At 40.6% G+C, this 23,569-nt stretch overlaps 1 protein-coding gene across 2 annotated transcripts in view; it reads right to left on the bottom strand.

The window, feature by feature from the left end:
- SWEETIE (HEAT repeat-containing protein) overlaps positions 1-23,569 on the bottom strand; it is a 255,929-nt gene that overhangs the window by 200,447 nt on the left and 31,913 nt on the right. For both annotated transcript variants that reach the window (XM_087694844.1, XM_087694845.1), the window contains exons 4-9: positions 4,526-4,762; positions 4,214-4,303; positions 3,683-3,770; positions 2,174-2,238; positions 419-529; positions 121-210 (exon numbers count right to left, since the gene is read on the bottom strand). In XM_087694844.1, coding sequence (XP_087550970.1) covers positions 121-210; positions 419-529; positions 2,174-2,238; positions 3,683-3,770; positions 4,214-4,303; positions 4,526-4,762 — 681 coding nt within the window. The remainder of the gene's footprint in view (positions 1-120; positions 211-418; positions 530-2,173; positions 2,239-3,682; positions 3,771-4,213; positions 4,304-4,525; positions 4,763-23,569) is intronic.

Here is a 23,569-nt window from a genome sequence, read left to right on the forward strand (position 1 = left end):
AAGAAACACATGAAATGTTAGTTTCCATTCGTAAAATGCATTTGCATCGTCAAAAAAGAAACCTAGACTTTCATATACGCAAGTCACATGTGACTTAACTGAAAGTCAGAATGAGCTTGCCTGCTTTGTCAGAAGAACTAAAAACTCCTTCTGAGTTGCCTCACTCATCTGTTCCACAACACCTACACGAAGAATGTAGAGTACACATGCCTGTTGAAAACAGATACCACAGATAATATTCTTGTTTCAGTTCAACAAGGTGATGGATTATCGTAAAATGCTTGCAGGGACACAATCTATTGATTGTTCTACCTATCACGATCAGACTTCAACGAACAATCTCTTTTGCTTCATTGTACTAGCTAAACGAGAACAGTAAGCATGAAATTGCCACCAAACATGTCACAAGCTGTGTCACCTGAGAGTGAGCATCTATTTGCGACTTGGAGTTGAAAGTCAGCATTCCCATTGCCTGTAAGGCATAGTTTTGTAACTCCATATCACTATGGCCATAAGTCAGATGCATTCCCTGAAAATTTGTAAAAGGTATTACCATCTTGAAATTGCTTGAGATGACAAAAACATTAATCAGTATTATGAAAGCTCAAATGAGGCTTTCAGAGGTATAGTTTTGTAACTCCATATCACTATGGCCATAAGTCAGATGCATTCCCTGAAAATTTGTAAAAGATATTACCATCTTGAAATTGCTTGAGATGACAAAAACATTAATCAGTATTGTGCAAGCTCAAATGAGGCTATCACACTGAACTTGCTGAGATTCCATCAGATAACAGAAATTAGCTCTACATATGTGCTTTGCATAACAGAATTTGGATGTTTATTTGGGATGAACTATTTGAGACCTCGTGACAAATCTGAGTTGTCAAATCATTCTGATTTGTGCTTTTCAAATACCACAGGTGAAATGTACAAATATCAATACTTCTACATTTGAATATGTAAGGCTTTGTCCAAGTACATAATCATCAAGTTCAATCGTTGGGACAAATAATTTAACAGCTTCCTACAGACTAAACCTTCATATTAACCAAGTGAAAAGTGACTATCCAACTTGCACCATCAAATGATATGCATCACAGTTGGCCTATTTTGCCACTGCATATCCAACAATGAGAGCCCTCAAAATCACTAGTTGTGCACCATCTACAACATCACCCCTTGGCTAAGCTTCCTGCTTGAATGCACTGACCCCGATTTAATATGAGCATGATTGGCGAAGATCTCAACTGTTTATTTGTAAAAGATCTACCCAGGTCATAAAAGCCCTACCACCAGCCAATAACCTTGCAGATCTTCCAGATGGTGTTTTGACTAGCATCCTACATCTGCATTTTCAGGTTGTCTCTTGTTCATGCATGAACATAATCTTTAAAAGATCCCATCATCATTCATGACAGAACTGCAGACAAAGGTGGCCCTCCTCTGCATAAAGGTGAGATGAACACCTCAAATTCTACTTTGAAAAGGATAGGCTGACTAAAGCAAGTGCTACCACTCTTAAATTTCCAAGTTCCAACCAAGCTGCAAGAAAGATACAGACTTCACATTGTTATTTGGAAAGGTGACTTGAAACAAATGTGAACAGTGCCTTAAGAGGAAAGCCATTCAAAATGCCAAAACTATCACTATCAAACTGACTGCACATACTCTGTGCTTTTTGTGGGTTCTGCTGTTTGTAAATTCACATGATCTAGTGGATGTTCTTATGAGCCATCAGGCCCCTTGATGCATATATCATGCAGATCCAAAGCCATTTCAGAGTGGAAATGACCAATGCATAGACCCAGAGTGGAATGAGAAATTACAGAAAAGCTACCCAATATCATTGACAATTACAAAACAGATGCCCGATGTTTCCAAGCATGGAGACTTAAGGATGCAAAAGGAAACCACAGCATACACAAAACAAAAAGTAAAAGGCAAGCACAGAATAGACAAAATGCACTAGGATATGTCAAACTATGAACCCCTAAAACACTTGTCAATTGATTCAAGCACTCAAAAGCCTGTGATAGTTTCTAATGCAGCAGCAAAACACATGCTCAAAGAAATAGGGTAAGAGCCATCAGTTCTTTCCACAACAATTGTGTCCAATAAATTCTTCTAGCAGCATTTACATGCTCAAAATTGCTCGAGGGCCAGCACCTACCTGTAGGAAAGCGACCCATGCCATGGTTAAGCCCACTCGAATATCACGATACAGAGGCCCAGTTGCTGCAATTAAAATGTTTTGCCCTTAGAAAAAAGAAACAAAGAACCAGTGTTTAGATTTGTTTTAAAACACTAACTGTCCTGTTCCAACAAAATGAGGTCATAAAGCCTCAACTGTTAACAACAGTAGTGAAAACAGAGTTCCCATCAGACCAATGTATCCAATATCCATCTAGAACACAAGGTCAGGCAATAAGGCACCAATATGATTATGGTTGCCTCAAAAAAGGGCTGCAAGCACATCCCGGTAAATGCAAAACAGCACATATTAGTATCAATGACCATTGACAAGCACCAAACCTGTCAACACACCGAATGGGGCTATAAATTGACATGTCTTGTTTTGAACCACCAATGTACCAAATACTTAAAGACTTTCAACTTACATTGGGATTAGCCATTGCTTAATACAGAGCTACATAAGCTCTTTTGTTTTAAATAAACCATTACACTCAAGTCTCCAATCTTCTACTCAACATGAAATTTGACAAGAACACTCAAGTGCCAAACTCATGTTTAGCTTCTACAGAACTTTAGCATGCCATTGAAGCTACATAGACCATACTGAGGAGTTTTTTTCAAGAAGTAAGATGCTTCACCCCCAAGTTCAAATTTATCCCCATAGTCAGGAATGTAGAATACAATTTTTGCCCTTGCATTTGATTTTTAAAAAGAATCCAATTTGGGTTTAGAAGATATCTCTAATAGTATTAGGGAACAAGTTGTGAATAGAAGATTTTGTCATTGTGAAGAAAACGACTGGCAGTTAAATAAAGATTTGACCTTAATAAGTTTGTCAAAACTGGATTCAAAGGTATGGATTGAGTTCCACAAGACTCTGAAGTAATTTCCATACACTTAAGAGAGTACCCCAAAAAATTTTCATTGACTGACGGTTAAAATAAACCTAGAAAGTTGGTTGCACCTGAAAGTACATCAGAAAACTAGTCCATTCCAATGTTGGCTAAACAACCAAGTATTCCCCTAAACATTACACCCAAATCTCGAGGTATAACAGCATCGCAAGCCCATAAACCCAAGACAGCAGACAATAACAGAGAAAAAAGTCTGCTTGATGTAAGGCCCTCCATCATGGGGACTACCTAAAGACCAAGTTAGTGTGCAAAAGCAAAAACCTATATGATGACTCAACGTACCAAATAGGTTGTTGGCGCATCAGTAACCTTGAAAAAAATCCTTAATGAATTTTTGTTCAAATGCACGTCTATGTTGATTCTCTTAACATCTAGACCCTTGAAAGGAGACAGTCTGAAGATTCAACCTCAAGTTATGCAATCAAATTGTGCACTCGTCTTGTTCAATATGTCCATTTAAACGTTTTCCTGACCTTCCATTGAAAACTCAATCATCAACATACACCATTTGAGAAGATGAATATGGGTATAGAATATGACTTTAGCATTGTCCCTATTAACAACAATTTTACCTCGCATAAACGGTCCAACGAGATATTTTTGCAGACCACCCTCCAGGGTTTTGGAAGGTGTTACCTGTGACTTCCCCCGTGGTTGTATCTGAAAGCATAAAGCATTATTGGAAGGAAAAAGTTCCTAGTTTCACATTATAAAAATTTCGTTAATGACAGAACCCACTTTGCTTTGTAAATCAACTTCATTGACACAACATGGACTTAACAGAAAACTGCCAAAAGTTAAACAGAAAGAGTTTGGCTACATAGAAAATAAAGAGTCGTTATAAACATGAACCCCCATAAGCTGGGTTGAAAAGCAATAGGTAGCAGCTATATTTAAACATTGACTTCAAATATCTCACAATAAGTATAAACAATTGCTCAGAAAAGTAGGCTATAAACTAGGTCCGAGCGTTCAATCCTGGGGGGGGAAGTAATGTGTACAAAGAAAGGCAGAAGTAAGACTGTGAATACAACAGCAGAACATATAAAACATACTCGCATGCTTGTTAAAGTTAGCATCATTCACCAAAGTACAAGAACTACCTGGGCATCTGGATTTAGGCCGAGAGCAAGCAAAGATCCTAAAGCTGCAGCATATGCATCTCTTACAGACTGAGAAGGATCCTCCAGTGCCTGTGGCAACAAATTTCCTTATTATAAGAAGAGGATGAATGTCAAAGATCTCTGGCTGTTTGCCTCCTCCTCTAATGCATGACAATCAACCCACCTATAACCTAATTTAGTAAGCCAAAACAAGAATGAATAATGAACAACTCAAGCATCGACGACCAAAAAATGCATTTGCACTTTCAAATATTATTTCAAATAGGGTCTTTAGTCTGAGAGTAAAAATACCTTAACACAAAGAGCCGCACAATTCTCAAGCCCTCCTGCTCCTAAGCCTGGCCCACCAGCTAAAGCGCATGCCCTCAGGCAACCAGCGGCTGCTGTCCTGACAACTGAAGATTTATCAACAGCTCCAATCCTTAAAACAGCTCGCAATGCTTCTGAATAGGCTGATGCAGATCCCCCACCACCTGATCCCTCTAGCGCATCTTGTAAAAGTTGCAATGCAGCTTGTCTCACTGGTACCTGCAAAGCACACATTGTAATCTGCATTATAGAGTTGCATATAAACACTGACACATTGCAGGAATTAATTCCATCATAAGGACTTTGCACTTGAAAGAAGAGATGATTGACAAACTCTGAACAACAGTTAAGAGAGATTTTCTGACGCATTGCAGGAACTACTTGCACCATAAGGACTGTGCAATCCAACAAGAGATAATCGACAAACTCCGAACAAAAGTTAAGAGACATTTTCAAGCTGATACCAGAATTCGGCCTTAAGGAGGAGGATGCAAAATTAACTGCTGCAAACTTGGGAAACCCTTATCAGCATAACAACAGAACTTTACAAGAAATCGAAAACTCTACCAGCTACAAGTCCTTGTTGAATCAACTGCCTTCTAAAAGTAAAGACAAATACATTTTCAGGCTTTCCAAGATTGCAAAAATTTTAAATTGCTTCGCACTTACAAAAACCCTTCAGCATGATGAAAAACTTAACAAGCAATTAAGCCCTTTGGTAGCTAAAACTCCTCCCTTGAATTTATGACTGTCTACACTTTGCAAAAAAGGTCTATTCATGAATCCTAAGAAGGTTATGTAGTAATTTGTGGCCACCTACCCAACATCCTAATCTATGATCGTCTACTCCCATGATTCTTCTTAGTCCCTGCCTGTAGTATCTAAACCCTGTAGTATGAAAAAAATCGCTATTGACCATGTCTCCTTTCTATGTCTAACAGGGAGCTTTGACATGGTACCTATACTAAATTCCAGTTTCCTTCATGGCATCTATTATTGCTTTGGAAGCATACATCAACTCTCCACCCATCTACACCCTAGACATCGCTCATCCTCCCTCTAGAGTATATAAGAGAGGCTCTAGCTGCCTACATCCATCTCTCTCTCTCTCTCTCTCTCTCTCTCTCTCTCTCTCTCTCTCTCTCTCTCTCCCCCCGTAATGGATGTTATATTTATAAAGTACTAAATGACAAAAGAGTTACAAAAGTCGTGGCAAAGACGCAGAGGAAATTGCCATATGCCAGGGAAGTAAGTCCTCCCGAGGGAGTAAGTCAGAGTGCCGAATGAGATCTATCTGCCAATGCAAGAGACCTTTAAGCTTAGCAATATGCCCCCGGACATTAGAGGCTGAATCAAAAAGAAAAGCATTCTGAATGGTCCAATTGTGCCAACAGCCCCAGTATCTAAGAAAGTGAAACAAGATCATCATATGCGACTTTGCCGGTGTGGGGTATTCGGGCCGCGCAAAAACCCAATCAAAAGGGCTTAGCGAGAAACCAACCACTGCTCGCCAAACCGCTAACAAGAGTGACCAGATTTTCTTAGCAAGAGGGCAAGAAATAAAACGATGATGGGCCGATTCCACACTGGTGGTGCAAAAGAAACAATTGCTGTTGGAGATTCGACGCTTGGAAAGGGCTGAAGCAAGAGGAAGACCCCCAATCATCACCCTCCAAAGAAAGACCTTGCATTTGAAAGGGGTCTTGTTCAACCAGCCCTCCATCACAGTTACCTTCCACCATGACTGAGATTTACGCAATCCCCATACAATATTAGCTTTAGTAACCAGCCATTGATGATCTGTAATCAGAAGACGATACACCTAGTTAAGTGAGGCCTTTTCCAAATTCAGCCGGCCTGGAAGGTCCCAATCCTACCAAGGACGATCCGAAGCAAGGGCACGAAAGGGTTGTCTACTCTGGATCACCATCAAAAACTGTCCCCATAAATCACGGTATCCATGAGGGATCTTGAAAAGCCTCCTGGCTGTACGAAATGATATCAACACATTGCGACTGGCAAGGGTGGCATCTGCAACTGAAGTCAAGCCCAAACGTGCCATGCGGTTAAATTTTGGTCTGAGCTCATGTTTGCCTTCCCAAGAAAGTAATCGCGAGGCTACCAACAATTCCAGTTGAAAAGAGTTAGTAGCTAAGCAGTCCTTCGCTAGATGCCACTGAGCCTTCTGGAGAACCAATTTCCAGGAACATACCAAATGAGCAAGCAGGGATAATGAAGGACCAGAAAACCAAGAGTCTGCATTAAGAACATGCCACCAAGAGCTCCGAATTTGGTATTACCATGCACAAGCCCGTGATCCTCAAGAAAATAACGGGCTATAAAGACCCACGGGTGATGATCCAACCACATGGCACAAAAAAGAGACCAACGGAGTGCCAGCATATGAGTTTCGGCATCCAAAATAGCCCCACCACCCATGCGTTTGGGGGTACATACATATGACCAAGAAATCCATGAAATGCCTGCCTGCAAGGAGTCCTTCTTCCATAGCATGAAACGAATGTACTAAGTAAGAGCATTCAATGTAGTAGTAGTCCAAGGCAGCAATGGCAAGAAATATGTGAGCATTGGCAACATAATTGTCTGAGCCACTTTGAGGCGAACATGGAAGGGCCAAGCCTGTGACTTCCAATACAGAAACTTAGCTGTCAGTTTGTGTGAAATCCACTCTAATAGTTGCTTTGGCCGGACATCAACACCCAAAGGGTACCCAAGATGCCTGACAATGGAACCACGGGGAATAACCATTCCTTGCCAGTCCAATGATTGCAAATCCGACTCCGTGCAACTGAGCATGGCTGATTTCAAAGCATTGATATGAAGACCAGAAGCATGACCAAAGAGAGTCCAAACATCTAATGCTTTGCGAAGATTATCCTTGTCCGCACGCAAAATCATAAAGCTGTCATCAGCCAAGGATTGACTAATGAAGTGCTGTCCAAAAGGAAGAGACAATCCAGCCAACTGAGTAGAAGCTGCCATATGAGATAACATCGAAAGAACCGGATGAGTCGCAAGGGCAAAAAAGAGTGGACTCAAAGGGCAACCCTGTATCACAGAGCGTGCAAGGAGAAATGGCGCGGTGACACCACCATTCAGCATAACTCACGAAGAAGCTGCAGCACTAATGGTGTAGATCAAACGAGACATCCGAGTACCAAAGCCCATAGTAGACATAAGTTCTGCAATGAAAGACCAATCTAGATAATCAAAAGCCTTTTCCAAGTCCAATTGAATCAATATCACCTCCTGATTAGAGTGCCTTGCATAGTCAATAGCCATTTGCACATTTAAAACATTATGCAGAATGTTTCGGCCCTTAATGAAACCATATTGAAGGGGATGCACAATGGCAGGAAGATGCTTATGGAGCCGATTCGCCATCACTTTGGAGAAGATTTTATACATAGAACCCATCAAAGAAATTGGTCGCCAATGTTTCAACATAGACGGCGAAGGTACTTTTGGAAGCAGTTTGATAAGTCCTTTCCATGAGAAAGGCATGAACCCCGTTTCCCAAACCTGCTGAAACATAGTCGTCAATGGTTTCACCAGTTGGTTAGCACAAACCTCAAAGAATTCATTGGTGAGACCATCCCAACCGGGACTTTTATCCTTGGACAAGTGTAACAAAACATCCATAACCTCCGCCTCAGTAATATCTGTCTCCAAAGTAGTTTGCATATCATGTAGAACCTGATTGCGAACCAAATCATAGAAAACTGAGCGGGCATGAGTAATTTGGTCAGAAGGTGAAGGAGTAGAACCAAGAAGGTCTAGAAAATAATTCCTACACATATGCACAATAGTCTCTTTTTCTTTTTTTTCGTAAAATGCACAATAGTCTCTCTCTCTCTCTCTCTCTCTCTCTCTCTCTCTCTCTCTCTCTCTCTATATATATATATATATATATATATATATATATATATATATATATATATATATATATATATGTGTGTGTGTGTGTGTGTGTGTGTGTGTGTGTGTGTGTGTGTGTCTCTCCTTGCTCTCTGCCTGCAACATACGTGTAAATGCGTGCAATGGCACTATGCATACAGCCCAAGGCATCAATGAGGACACTCGATCAGGCTGATAACAGAAGGCAGCACCAAAAGACGGAATAGAGTCCATGAATGTCAAACTGTGCTGAAACCTATAGAAGATAATGACCAGCCAAGCGGGACACAACTATAAATAGCAGAAATATGCCAAAACTGGCCAATTGCTGCTTGTAGGAGCCAAAAATGCTGGCCGACTAATCAACAGCAATAAAATAATCAACCAAATGTTGATTGCTATCATAAATGCTGGTTGCCTTATCCTAGCCAATGTGAACACAGTCTAGACCCACTAAGAAAGAAATGCACTGAGCTGGAAAGTAACCAGCCAGTGTGAACACACCTAAAACCCCGACTAAAAAGAAATGGATGCTCCTAATGTCCCCATCTAGCTCAAACTAAGGTTCACAGGCAAGAGATGATTGTGCAGGAGACGCATGACTACTAACATCATATAGGCCTTGTATGAAAGATATCTATATTAACCATGCCTCACTTCTATGTCTAATAGGAAGCTTTGACACGGTAAGTATACTCCGATCAGGATTTCTTCAAGGCTTCATGGCATCTATTATTGCTTTGGCAGCATTCATCAACTCTACCACCCATCCTTAATGGTTTTATTTGCAAGGGTTACCTACCCAAGCATATCCACCCTCTATTGTTGCCAATTAGTACCACAATTTGCATCTATATCCTTACCTAGTGGAGCTTCTTACTATGTTCCGGTGCCTCAACCTATAGTTGGGCAAGCGTCTTGGGTTTCAATGCCTCCTCCCTTGGCAACTTTTGGTATCCCAAGCTCTATTCCTACCTTCCCACCTACCCCTCTTATTTGTGACCTCAAAGTTCTTCATTCTATGCAAAGAATGCTTTCATTGACAAGACTCGCTTTGATGGGTCTAACTATATGAGGTTTGAGAATTACAAAACTTATGGGACCTAGTTCGAGGATCCAAACCCCAACAAGACCTTCCCTGGTCTTCTCCGAAGGTTATCCCCTCTTGGAAAGCATGGAATGATTTTGCCATAATTGAGTTGATGCAAGGTCTTTTACCAAAATTTCACTCACAATTACAACATTTTGACCTAGCATCTAAGTAGTACAAATGCTTAATTGACTGTTGTGCAACTCGAGATAGGACCCATCTTATCAATCTAGTGAGCTCCAAGAGTTCAAAATCATAGCTTGGATGAGCGTAAGGCCAAGTTAGCGGAATACATACGTTTAGTTGTTGAGTTTAACACTATGGGACTTTCTAAGTCCCCTAATACATTTATCCTTAGCAAGCTTCCATAGAATACTTCAATTTTTGTACAAGAAGTGATCTCATAGCCTACTATGCCCACTTTCTATGAATTTGAGTGCCAACTACTATGATATGCATAGATGTTTGACCAATTTCATAAGATTGTCTCTCTCACACCTTCAAAGAAGACCCTATGGGAAAAAAAAAAGCAAGGGCAAAAAGGACCAAAATCAAGACTAAAAATGTAGTGAGGCACAAGGGAACACCCAATCACAACTCAAACCAAGATGGCAAAATGTACGCAAGTAAAATAGGTATTCCCATCTCAAAAGGCTAGCCAATTTAACAATGAGTATCAATCAAAGACCAAAAGCACAATCTAAAAAAACCTCACTCAAACCCTTGCCCCACAATCACAAGGTAGCCTCCCAATGTGGATGCAAGGTGGTAGCAACCAACAAATTCAGGGGCGAGCAAGATCTCACTATCACTCTATCACCAGTCAACCATCACAATCTATACTTTTCTCGACTCCCAAGGGAATGTTAAACTGGTCTATTCGACCTATGCTTGACTTTGATTTTTAGGCCAATCTAATCTTTATAGAGAGATCAAATATTGAGAACTTGGTCTACATCCACAAGTTAGCCACAAACGAGGCTACCGCAAAAGTCCACCCTTCATGACCTTGTAGCCATATAACCATTTGGATTGTTGACAATGGCACCACACACCACACAACAACACTCGATGACATATCTTCCGGGGTCCTACTATCAAGAATGTCCAATATGGTAGCAACTCCTTTGCTAAGATTTGAGGCATTGGTCGTGTCAAGTTTTGATACAGATGAAGACCCAAATCTTGCTTTGTAGGACAATGTGTACTATGTCTCCCAAATTGGAGTGAAACTTTTATTGGTCCATGAGCTTTGCATCTTTGGCAGAGCAGCCCTCTTTACAATGACCAAAGTCGAGGTACTTGATGCCAAGACTAACTTAATGATTTCTTGCTATGAGGTACATGCTAATGGCCTCTATTTCTGGTCACACTTTCTATACCAACCAATTACCACTTAAGACATCTTGGGTATGACTCTCTTTATGACTTGTCTCCCCATCAAATGGTTGAAGGTCCCAAAAACTATGCAAGGACATCTATAAAGGATGGTAGTTGGGGAAACAACATCGCACATCATGATTCATACCCCCAACAAGCCACATGTAGAGCTCAAGCGCACCTTCAGTTGATTCACATTGACCTTAGTGGGCCAACATCTACCACGACCTTAAATGGCATGCATTACTTATTTCTATTAGTGGATGACTATTCGAGATATATGTGGGTTTACTTTCTCAAGAACAAATCTGATGACTTCTCATATTTCTCCACTTGGGTGTGATTAGTGCAAAATTAGATAGATGTGTGAAGAAATACTCGAACACAAATGATAAACACAAGTATATAGCAAAACACAAACTAATAATAGTAGAGCTTAGAGATAAATAATGACTCAGAGATAGTCAAAAATGAAAGAATGAATAATGCTTAATATTGTAAACACACTATGTAAGAGTGAATACAAAATCCCAAAAACCGTGTCTCAAAAAAACCAGAGCAAAGATGAACTCGAGAGTGTGTCATACTCTAAATGGATTTCAAAATGCAACGGGCAGCCTCGAAACAACGATCAACTCCTGTAAATAGCAGTGCAAGCTGCACTATCTCAAACGCGTACAATTGAATCTCAAGATGACTAATTTCATGAAGACGGAAGCAATTGGACAGCACTCATCAGCTCCTAGGCACAGAGAAAGATCAGCATGGCAATTGCAATCAACAAATGCATACTGGAAAACACCAAGAAGCTGCTGTTTGATGGCTCAACAGCTGTACAGCAGTCCTGAACAGCAAAATGCAGTCCATGCTGCAATTGTTCGACAGAAACTAGCTAGAGAAGATTGAGTTGCAGACCCGAACAACATAGTATACTAAAACATTATAATATTCATTTGTTTTCAAGACTCGATATTTCAAGAAATGGAGAGAACTAATTTAAAACTGAATATGACAATTCACAGCCATGGGAATATAGAAGTAATGGAGACAAGATTGAGGATTAAAGATGAGTTGTTTCTGCTCAACCCAAGTCCTTTAAAGAAGAGCTCAGTTACAATCAAACAGAGAGTAAGATGTACTTCTCACTCTCACAAGACCATGATAAGATACACACACATCACTTTACTATGCAAAAAAAACAAGAGATTTCTTTCAAAGTGTAAGCACAAATAGGAAAAATCAACCTTTCTCCATCATCATCGATTAGCAATACATTGATATAGCTTGGTTATTGTTCTTAGCTCGAGGAGGAACGGTTGTGATAAATTTACAAGTTTGTTGTCCTATAAAACAGCAGTGAAAGATAGGGAAATCTAGGGATATTCAATAGTGAAGTAGTGGAGGATGATGATGTAGATAGGTGGGGCAAACTTTAGACTATCTTCAACTACAATATAAGAGTTTACAGCCAAGACCACCCAAGGTCAATCCCATGAGATTATGCTACCAAGAGCCAAAGTAGTCCCAAATCAAACTCAAAATTGAAGTCGAGAACACAATAGATAGCTTGGCAAATGGAATACCAAACGAGTTCTAGAGAGCATTCCAAGAACACCTAATTATTCCCCTCCTCCAAGTCTAGAAGGAAGCCAACTTTTATGGGCACGGCAAGTGCTTTTGAGAGCAAGAAAATTACTCTCACAACTTACAAGAAAAAAACTTCAAAGTCAAATTAAAGAGTAAAATGAAAAAAAGCGAGCTCTCTTTATCAGGGAAAGGGAAAAGCTCATGCAAAATGAAAAAGTGGAGCAACATAAGACAAGTGTCCAACCACATATTATAAGGTGGGACAAGTGAAAGAACACTTAAAAGCTGTGTAGCAAGCGTCTTGGCACTTGTCTCTTCTCTATATCCTTTCTTTTGGTCTAAATATTGTTAAGAATAGAAACAATCAAATTAAGTAAACACTACTAAAATACAAAATCTACTATTTTTAGATTATTATCCCTATTTTCTACAACTAGCATTTATAGACTAATCCAAGGTTCCTAAAATTTAAGGATTCTTCCAATATGAATGTCATATAAAAGCTCTTTATGGGTATATTATAAAAATAGTATTGAAATCTTTATACAAGTTTCCTATGCAAAGATATTCTCAACACGCACATTGTAAAACATTTTATTACCATGCCATCTTGTTGATTGTAATTATCTGTTTTGGTGAATCTAGCCCAAACTTCAAGGCATTAATCCTTTCTATATGCGAATCTCACCTTGATATACTTAAGTTCTAGTCATAGACGCCCAATCGGGTCGTATAGGTGAAAGTGTACTATCTTGTCTTGAATCCACTACATGGGTCCATCATAATCTATGACCACTCATCAATGGCCAACTCTAATGCACTTTTCTTTATATCTTATAAGTGTAACTACAACAAATTTAATAAACAATTAAATATATAAAATACTAGAAAGAATACAATTTTTTTTTCTATAGTATTATGATAACCCTATAGCTTTTGTTCAATTGTCCTCGACTGATTGTCATCCGCCGAAAATCTTTTTTATATAGTCAAAGAATATTTGGATAATCCTTCATAAATTTTTCATCTATCCACTATACATCTATTGCAAGTAAATATTTAAATTTTAGCAAAATTTTTCGCCTTACAAAGCCACTTCTTATGGTTCAACCCTTATGAACTAAAATCTATTCAAGTTCTCAAAGTTATTTTGTTTCTTCGACTTCGAAGGGATCTTTAATAATGGATTCCTCTAGTTCTCATCTTGTGTAACACTTTAGCAAACTTACATGGAAAGCAATGTGTATTTCCAAAAGGAAAAAACTCAAGTCAATAAGAAACTCCCTTTATTTTATTAATAACTTTGAACAGTCCAAAATATCTACTAAACAGCTTTGAAAAAGATAAATTTTGATTGGAACATTGTTTTAGCTTAATCAAACTTTGTGGATGACCAATTTCACCAAGATATATTGACCAATTTCAAAAGCCAAATGTCTTATGCATTTATCTGCTAGCTTCTTTATCACTCTTGGGTGGCTTTGATAGTAGTTCAAACTTAATCCATTGTTATTTTTGAATTTGAAGCAAACTCATTAGTAACAAAAGTCTTATATTTATTACCAAATGATTGAAAAAGGAATCCCTTTACCTTGTATTATCTCATTTGGAGCTTTCCCTATTGTATTATTGTAAGCAAATTCCAACAATGCAAGGCACTTCTCCCGTTGCGACTTACATTCACTAGAATAAGCTTTTAATGTATGCAAAAGAGAGGTTCAGTTTTTATCAGAAATTCATTGCTTAAAAGATAATGCTTCCATATCTTCAAAGCATGAACCATGGCTAAGAGTTCCTTTTAATAAATATCATATATTTTTTCCACATTCATTTAGATGACATCTTTCAAAGGCTATAGCATAGCCTTTCTTAATTTAGCATTGCACCAATACAATCACCACATGTATTTGCTTCCACCACAAATGGCTTTACTAGATCTGAAATAATAATAACAAGTCTAAAAGTTAGGGTTGTTTCCGGCTTTATGAAAGTTGTCTTCTCTTTCTCTCTCTATCGGTACGAGCTTTTCTTCTTTAAAAGGTCGAGAAGAGAAAAAGCCATGTGTTTAAAATGCTTAATAAAATGGTAATAATAGAAATATAAGCCAAGAAAATATCACATCTCATATACATCACAAAGATCAAGCCATTCTTGAATTATCTTGATCTTTTCAAGATCCACCTAGATTTCTATAGAAGAAATAACATGCCCAAGATAATTGATTTTATACATTTAAAAATCACTTTTTTTACAATTTATCAAGAGTTCAATTTATCAAAGCAATTGTAAAATAATCTCGAAGTATTGATGGTGCTTCTCTCTATTCTTGCTAAACACATGAATATCATCAAAGAAAGTACCGATATATTGTTGATGATCCCTAAGAATGTGCTCTATCATTTCATTAAAGGTAGGTAGTGTATTAGTTAATAAAAAAGGAACCACTAAGAGCTCATAAAGAAAAAATAAAATTCGAAAAGCAATTTTGTTTACATCTCGTGGTATTACCTTGATTTGGTGATAACTACTTTTCAGATCGCCACGCCTAAAAATCTTGGAGTCTCTTAGACAATTCAAAATGTCATCAATTCTGAGAATAGAAAATCAATTTTTCATAGTGATTTTATTGAGGGCTCGATAATCAATGCACATTCAAAATGTGTCATTCTTCTTTTAAACAAGAACAATTCGTGAACAAAATGATGAGCTACTTGACCCAATAGCCCAAGATTGAGTAGATCTTTGACTTTTTTCTAATTTCTTCTAGCTAAGCGCATTCATACAGTATGGTGCAATTTTAAAGGAGAATTGTCCAAAACAATATCAATATGGTGGTCTTTTGGCATATTTCAAAGACGTTAGAAAGAAAGATCTTCTAAAAACAATCTTTATATTTTTCCAAGAGTCTAAGTTGCTCTTGAATTTTAATACTCATATTATCTTTCATATCATTGACAATAAATAACATTAAATACAAACCATAATTGCCATAGGAACTTGCATGTGGCTTACCATAGGTCTTGGGGTCTCCAGATACTCCAACTATTCTTCTTTTGAGAGAAAATGGCAGAGTCTACCCTATGATTCCAAGGCATATCAAAAGTCACATCACAATCATCAAGATCTACAATACAAAAGGCTAGCCTTGGATTTAAAATTTGAGCTTACCAACAAAGGGTATTACAGTCTTCACTATGTCACTTTCATCACCATTTAAAATCTTGTGAACTTCAGGAGACTCTTAATCTCTTCATTCTTTAATCCAAACTATTTAAATTTTAGCCAACTCTAAGGAAATTAAGTTTTCATTTGCTCCAAGATCTATTAGGAATAGTGCTTGCTTACCTTACAACTGTCCCAAGCCTTTAATAATTTACACATCTCTAGGGTGTGATTTGTATTTGCAACTACATAACTAACAACATTGATCGTCACTAGCGACTTGGACTTGCTATCGGAACCTTTGCTTTGTCTTTTGTTTGGACATATTGCTTTGTCATGTGGCCTCTTTGTCCACATTTAAAACACTTACCTCCTTTCGTGAAGCGTTGATATTCTTCTTCATAAAGTTGCTTTGCTTGTGGATATAGATTGAATTGGAATTAAGGAGGATTCGGAGGTGCATAGGACTTCATCTTTTTTTTAATTTAATAGCTGCTTTTGCTATTGTTTTTGTCCTTCTTTTCGAGCTAAATACTTATCATGGTCAGCCATTCTCTTCTTATCGTTGTTCTGAAATGACTTGTTGCCATTATGCTCCATTTTCCATGTCTCAGCATGGTCAATGAGTTACTAGAGACTAGAATAATGATAATGATTAAGAGCAATACGAAGTTTAAAATGCAAACCTCCTTGGAACTTCCTTAGCTTTTCAAAGCTGCTGATTTCCTTGAAATGTTGGACCTTCAAGAGTAGCTCCCAAAACCACTTTGTGTAGTCATCAAGTGACTCATTTTTCATTTGCTTGAGCTGATCCAATTCTATTTTTACATCTCTTTTGAAATGAACAGGAAGGAATTGGCCTTCTATCATGTGAACAAAGGACCACCAAGATTTTGGAACAACATGATCATATTCCAACTTAAGAAAAAGATCAGGATTTCAAGAACCACCATACATATTGAATTTGATATTCTTTTCAAGTTGAGACAATGACTTAGTCTTATTCTTCTTATGTCTTCACCCATGTCTAGATCTTGGTATTGAAGATGATGAAGTGGTTGATGGGGATGAAGATGGAGACGAGGATGAAGAATCTGGACGCTTTGTCAATGACGAGATCTTCCATGAGAAGGGTGTGACTCTTCATCGTTTAATGAGGGTCCATCATTTGATGATTGCTCAATATACTCCTCCAAAAGAGAGTTACCAAACTCTAACAGCTGCTCCCAATTTGGCTCTTGCAAATCCGGCAAAGGAGAGGCCACATGTGCATATGAGCATAGCGGAGACTCACCCAGATCATGGGCCTATGGGGCAACTGAAAATTGATCATGCTTGCTGCAGTTCATAGAAGGCTGATCATCATAGGGTGACAAAGCCATCTCATCAATGCAAGGGACCATATCTTCTTCTGTTACGCCATCTTCGATATCCATGGTCAGGTCTCGGGCTGTGGGAAGTAAGTCAGCGTAGTCCATGAGTAGGCATCAGCCCTAAATAAAGAAGGTACAGCAATGGAGGTACCACACAGGTCAGGCAGGACAAAAGGTGCTTGCGCACCCAATGGGAGCCCTTGTCTCAAGCAACCACAAACAACAGGACAAGGCAGGAGCCTTCAGACCATGGCACAAGCAACCAGTCGCAGGGTCACACGGCAGCTTCTTGTGCAAATGACATAGATGCCCACGACGACTGTAAGACAAACGGGGCCAAAGCTGTCAAACATAGGGCAATCAAGCAACAGGGCTACAAGTAGTCAAGAGGGCACAACAATTCATGACAAGATAAAACCCTAGGTGACAAGGCAAGCAAGTGACCATTACGATCAATCTCCTATCACGCCACTCTTCTCTCCAACCTCCTCTCTCTCTCTCTCTCTCTCTCTCTCTCTCTCTCTCTCTCTCTCTAGAGTAGGGCCAGGGGAAACATCTTTAGTTATGGAGCCATTCTTTAGGGCATTGACCTTTCAGCATAGATTATGGGATCTCCCAGTCATAGATATTCCAGAGGGTAAGAAGAACTATTGGTTTTCACATATGAATATCTAGATGAGCCTACATGGTTTGGATATTGACTACCTTCAGCCTTTTGACTACATCCTTGACTACCCTACATTCCCCCTCAACTAATCAAAACTGAGCCAAGTGATTAGTGTTGATATCTTAAGGATTGAGACAACAAGAACATGGATCGACCCACCACTCTCTCTAGGATCTAGATGGAGTTCTATGGGAGTCATTTCCTGTGTCTCTTTGATAATGGATTCACTATTCGGCATGCATACATGGACACCCATATCTCCCACAGCATACGGGCTGCTATCAGATAGATTCGTACCTCCTCTCATAGGTTGTAGATGGAGACAAGTAGATGGACAAATACTCTAACAGAGAATAGGACTTGCCAGCTTTGTAGCCAAGAGCTTGAGATAGAGAAACATTATGTATGCAAATATACAATATACTATGACATATGAGGGCAGTACCATTGCCTCTTCCGTGATGGTTTTAGACCTCTTCGTCGTGTCATGAAGTACCAAGATCAGAGATGCCTAGGTCTTTTCCTCCTAGAGCTCCAAAGGCCCCACATAGCACTACTACGAGACATGAGACCAACTCACCCAAAGGAACCCACATAGAGAGCAATGACAGATTTTTCACAAATCCGACCTACTGATACTACTAGCCTTGCAGAGACATAGCCACCCCACCAAACACCTCCCATTCCATGCCGTGGAGTCACATTGGATAGAGCCATTTCACTCCATCAAGCACGACGACCCTATCTATCTAGACCACGTCCAAGGTAGCTGCACCACATCGGATGAAAGCCATTATCACGAAACACTGAAGACTCACTACAATGCATATTAGTGGAGCAATTAGGGATCCCATCATAGCTAAGATCATATGCAGATCTCAAGATCAACGACAGCCTATAGTCCCCACCACACTTTTCTATACATAGTTTTGTCAAATTTGGGTTTCTTTTTCTTTCTACCAATGGGATAATACTAGATATGGTTTTACTCTAGCATAGTCCCATCGTAAAGTTATTTTTTAGCATTGTTTCATAGGCCACTTATTTTAATGTTATCTTCACCTTACTGATGAGATGACATTAGACATGGATGTACTTTAGGCCACATTGGTCTTATGTAGCCATTACTCTCTTTTTTTTTCGTAAAAGGTAATTGTATTAATTACGAAAAAAAGGTACAAGTTTACATGATTACATGATTACATGATTACAAAATACGCGAGGGCCCTAGGCCAACGTGTGTAAAATCCCAGTGCCAATTCTCGAAAAAGGTTACACAAGTCATGGCAAAGACCCAGAGGCAATTGCCATATGCCAGGGAAGCAAGTCCTCCCGAGGGAGCAAGTCCGAGTGCCGAATGAGATCTATCTACCAATGCAAGAGACCTTTAAGCCGAGCAATGTGTCTCGGTACATTAGAGGCCGAATCAAAGAGAAAGGCATTCCGAGTGGTCCAAATGTGCCAACATCCCTAGTATCTGAAAAAGTGGAATAAGATCTTCACATGTAACTGTGGCGGTGTGGGGTAGTTTGGGCGCACGAAAACCCAATCGAAAGGAGTTAGTGATGACCCCACCACTGCGCGCCAAACTTGTGACAAGAGTGACCAAATATTCTTGGCGAGCGGGCAAGAAAGAAATCGATGTCGGGCCGATTCCACAGTAGTGGTACAGAAAAAACAATTGCCATTCGAGATTCTACGCTTGGAAAGGGCCGAGGCAATAGGAAGACCACAAATCATTACCCGCCAAAGAAAGACCTTGCATTTGAAAGGTGTCTTATTCAACCAGCCCTCCATCACGTTGGCTTCCACCATGACTGCGATTTCCGCAATCCTCATACAGTATTAGCTTTCATAGCCAGCCATTGATGATCTTTAATGAGAAAATGATACACCTGATTAGCAGAGGCCTTTTCCAGACTCAACCGGCCTGCAAGGTCCCAGTCCTGCCAAGGATGATCCACAGCCAGGGCAGGAAAGGGTTGCCTACCCCGAAGCGCCGACAAAAGCTGTTCCCATAAATCATGGTATCCAGTCGGGATCCTGAAAAGTCTCCTGGCAGTACGAAACGAGGCGAGGACATTGCGGGTGGCAAGGGTAGCATCCGCAACCGAAGTCACACCCAAACGGGCCATGCGGTTAAATCTTGGTCTGAGCTAATGTTTGTCTTTCCATGAAAGTAATCTCGAGACTGCCAACAATTCCAGTTGAAAGGAGTTAGTATGCAAGCGGTCCCCCACTGGATGCCAACGAGCCTTTTGGAGCACCACTTTCCAGGAGCCGACCAAATGCAGTAACAGAGAGGAAGAGGGATTGGAAAATCGAGAGTCTGCATTAAGGACATGCCACCAAGAGCCCCGAAGTCGTGTATTTCCATGGCGTAGCCCGCTGTCCTCAAGAAAATAACGGGCTATAACGGTCCATGAGTGATGATCCACACACATGGAGCGAAAAAGAGACCAACGAAGAGCCAGCATATGAGTTTCAACATCCAAAATAGCTCCACTGCCCATGCGTTTAGGGGTACATGTATGTGACCATGAAATCCACGAAATACTTGCTTGCAATGAATCCTTCTTCCATAACATGAAACGAATGGGGCGAGTGAGAGCCTTCAAAGTAGTAGGAGTCCACGGCAGCAATGGCAAGAAATATGTTAGCATTGGCAACATAATTGTCTGAGCCACTTTGAGGAGGACATGGAATGGCCACGCTTGCGACTTCCAATACATAAACTTCGCTGCCAGTTTTTGTGAAATCCACTCCAATAGTTCCTTTGGCCGAACATCCACCCCCAATGGGTATCCAAGATGCCTAACAATGGAGCCGCGGGAAACAACTTGGCCCTGCCAGCCTAATGACTGTAAATCAGGCTCCGTGCAACTGAGTATGACTGATTTAAAGGCATTGATGCGAAGACCAGAAGCATGACCAAAGAGGGTCCAAACATCTAATGCCTTTCGAATGTTGTCCTTGTCCGCCCGCAAAATCATAAAGCTATCATCAGCCAGAGATTGGCTAATGAAGTGTTGTCCCAAAGGAAGAGACAAACCGGCCAGCTGAGCAAAAGCTGCCATTGAAGATAACATTGAAAGAACCAGGTGAGTCGCCAAGGCAAAGAAGAGAGGACACAAAGGGCAACCCTATCTCACTGAGCGTGCAAGGACAAATGGCTCTGTAACCCCACCATTGAGCATAACTCGTGAAGAAGCCGCAGCACTAATGGTGTAGATTAATCGCGACATCCGAGTACCAAAACCCATAGCAAACATGAGTTCTGCAATGAAAAACCAGTCTAGATAGTCAAAAGGCTTTTCCAAATCCAATTGAATCAATACCACTTCCTGACTGGAGTGTCTCGCATAGTCAATAGCCATTTGCACATTTAAGATATTATGCAGAATGTTGCGGCCCTTAATGAAACCATATTGGAGAGGATGCACAATAGCTGGAAGGTGCTTGTGAAGCCGATTCGGCAATACTTTGGAGAAGATTTTATACATCGAACCCATCAAAGAAATTGGTCGCCAGTGTTGCAGCATGGACGGCGAAGGGACCTTTGGAAGCAGTTTGATAAGGCCTTCTTTCCATGAGGAAGGCATAACCCCTGTTTCCCAAACCTGCTGAAACATAGCTGGCCAATGGCTTCACCAGCTGGGTGGCCGAGTTCTCAAAGAATTCATTGGTGAGACCATCCCAACCAGGACTTTTGTCCTTAGGCAGGTATAACAAAACATCCATAACCTCCTCCTCGCAAATATTTGCCTCCAAAGTAGCTTGCATATCAAGTGGAACCTGCTGGCTGATCAGATCATAGAAGACCGAGCGTGCATGTGTAACCTGGCTAGAAGGCGACAGAGAAGAACCAAGAAGATCCATAAAATAACTTCTGCACATATTGACAATGGTCTGCGGATCAGTGACCATGCGACCTTCTGAATCCTGGAGTCTAGTCATATTTTCTCAAGCAGAAGAAGCATGCAAGGCGCGAAAGAACTTATGAGACCGACAGGCACTATCTTGCAATGTGTCAATCAAGTTGTGGAGCTTGGCTTGCTGATAAGATTTCAACTGAAATACTTGAATAAGATGAGCCAAACGCATCGCCAGTGACAGCAGAAATTCATCATCTGGGATGTCCACCAGCAACGAACAGACCAAAGCCAGTAAGTCCTCCGCTACATGTCGACGCCACCGACAAATAGAGGCATGATGGATCCCATACTGCCGAGCGACCCGCCGCACATTAGAGAGCAGCCGTGCAAAGGAAGCCAAGCCCTCAGAGGCGAAATCCAATAAGAACCTCTCAATCAATTGCTGCATATAGCCCTAAAAGATGGGATGCTTCAAATAAGACGAGTTGAAATGTAAAGGGAGTCTATCCAACAACTGCATAAAAGGTGCGATAGGTTGTGCAAGCATCTCAAGCTGGAGGGGGAAATGGTCGGACAAAGCATATTGCTGCAAGACTTTCATTTCCAGCATCTCGGGAAGAAAATCATCCCCCTACATGATATACATTCGGTCCAACCGTGACCAAGTAGTTGCATATTGTGTAGAATGAAAAGTAAACCCTGAAGAAGAAGGGTGGAGCCAAGACCAAAGATCTTGCTTAAGTACGTGAAGAGCAAAGGCATTCCACACCCGGCTTTCCGGAGCATCCATTACCGAATGCCCTTAAGTGGACTGAGAAGAGTCAACACACATATTGAAATCTCCCATCACAAAACCCCTTCTGCCAAGTGACATGGAGCTCTGCAAAGTCATCCAAAGATCCCGTCGGGATGGGGGATCATTCGGAGCATAGAGGCCCAGCAACCATAAAATTTCTCCTTCAAATAAGACTTCGATTACCAAAAAGCGGCCCTATACATCATTTTTAATAAGAACAGGCTGGTATTTCTCATGGACAATCATAAGCATGCCCGAATAGTGCATAGCATGTGTCCCTGCATAAAACAGGCGGAATCCATGGCAATCCACAACTTTTCTTGCTTCACCGTGACTCTTGTGCTCAACCACACACAAGACATCCCACTGGTTCTCATGCAAGATAGTCCACATTGCATGTTGCTTATGACGAGAGCAAATGCCTCGCACATTCCACGTGGCTATCTTCATATATCTTTAAAAAAGAGAATCAGAAACGAGGAACCTGTTGCCTCGATTTCACCTTTTCCGCGAGCGCGTCCAGGACACCCTCATCCAGGAAATCAGCTAACACTGCAAAAGAATTCTGGTGGCCCGCTTTAGAGGTAGATGGAATATCCACTGCCTTGGGAGTGGAACGGGGATAACGATGATCCCAGGGAGTAATCACATTACCTCTAGTATCAAACGCCAGCTTAGCAGGTGGGCCCTTTGAACCGTCTGTATAGACTTTCCTTGTAGACTGATTACAAGGGGCTGAAGGAGCCATAGTACACGCAGCCTGCTGTGAAGAGAACATTTCTTTCCTGCGCATATACGTGCGCACGGAATCCTGTGAAGCATTAGGCCCAGAATCCGCAAGGCCTGCATCCAACTTTTTACCTTTTTTTGGATGTGCCTCGATCCAATCATTGCTACGGGAATCCAAACCCAGGACCTGTTGTTTACCTTTATCCACAGCATTAGGTGGCTGGGGGGCCTCCTGCGCTGGGCATTAAGCACCATGTCATCCTTAGGCAGCACAACATGCGCATCATCGGAAGACAGTTGTCTCTCTGGGCATTCGGCCATAAAATGCCCCAATTTACCACATGAAAAGCAGTGTCCTGCAAAGTTGCCCCATTTCAAGCGAAAGTGCAAAGGATGCATGCCAAAGCAATTGAGGCGAAGCCACGCAGGCCTTTTCCTAGCTGTGTCCC

This window comes from Lygodium microphyllum, chromosome 15, assembly GCF_053477565.2.
Source record: "Lygodium microphyllum isolate KBCC chromosome 15, Lygodium_microphyllum_v1.1.10, whole genome shotgun sequence".
NCBI classification, from domain to species: domain Eukaryota; kingdom Viridiplantae; phylum Streptophyta; class Polypodiopsida; order Schizaeales; family Lygodiaceae; genus Lygodium; species Lygodium microphyllum.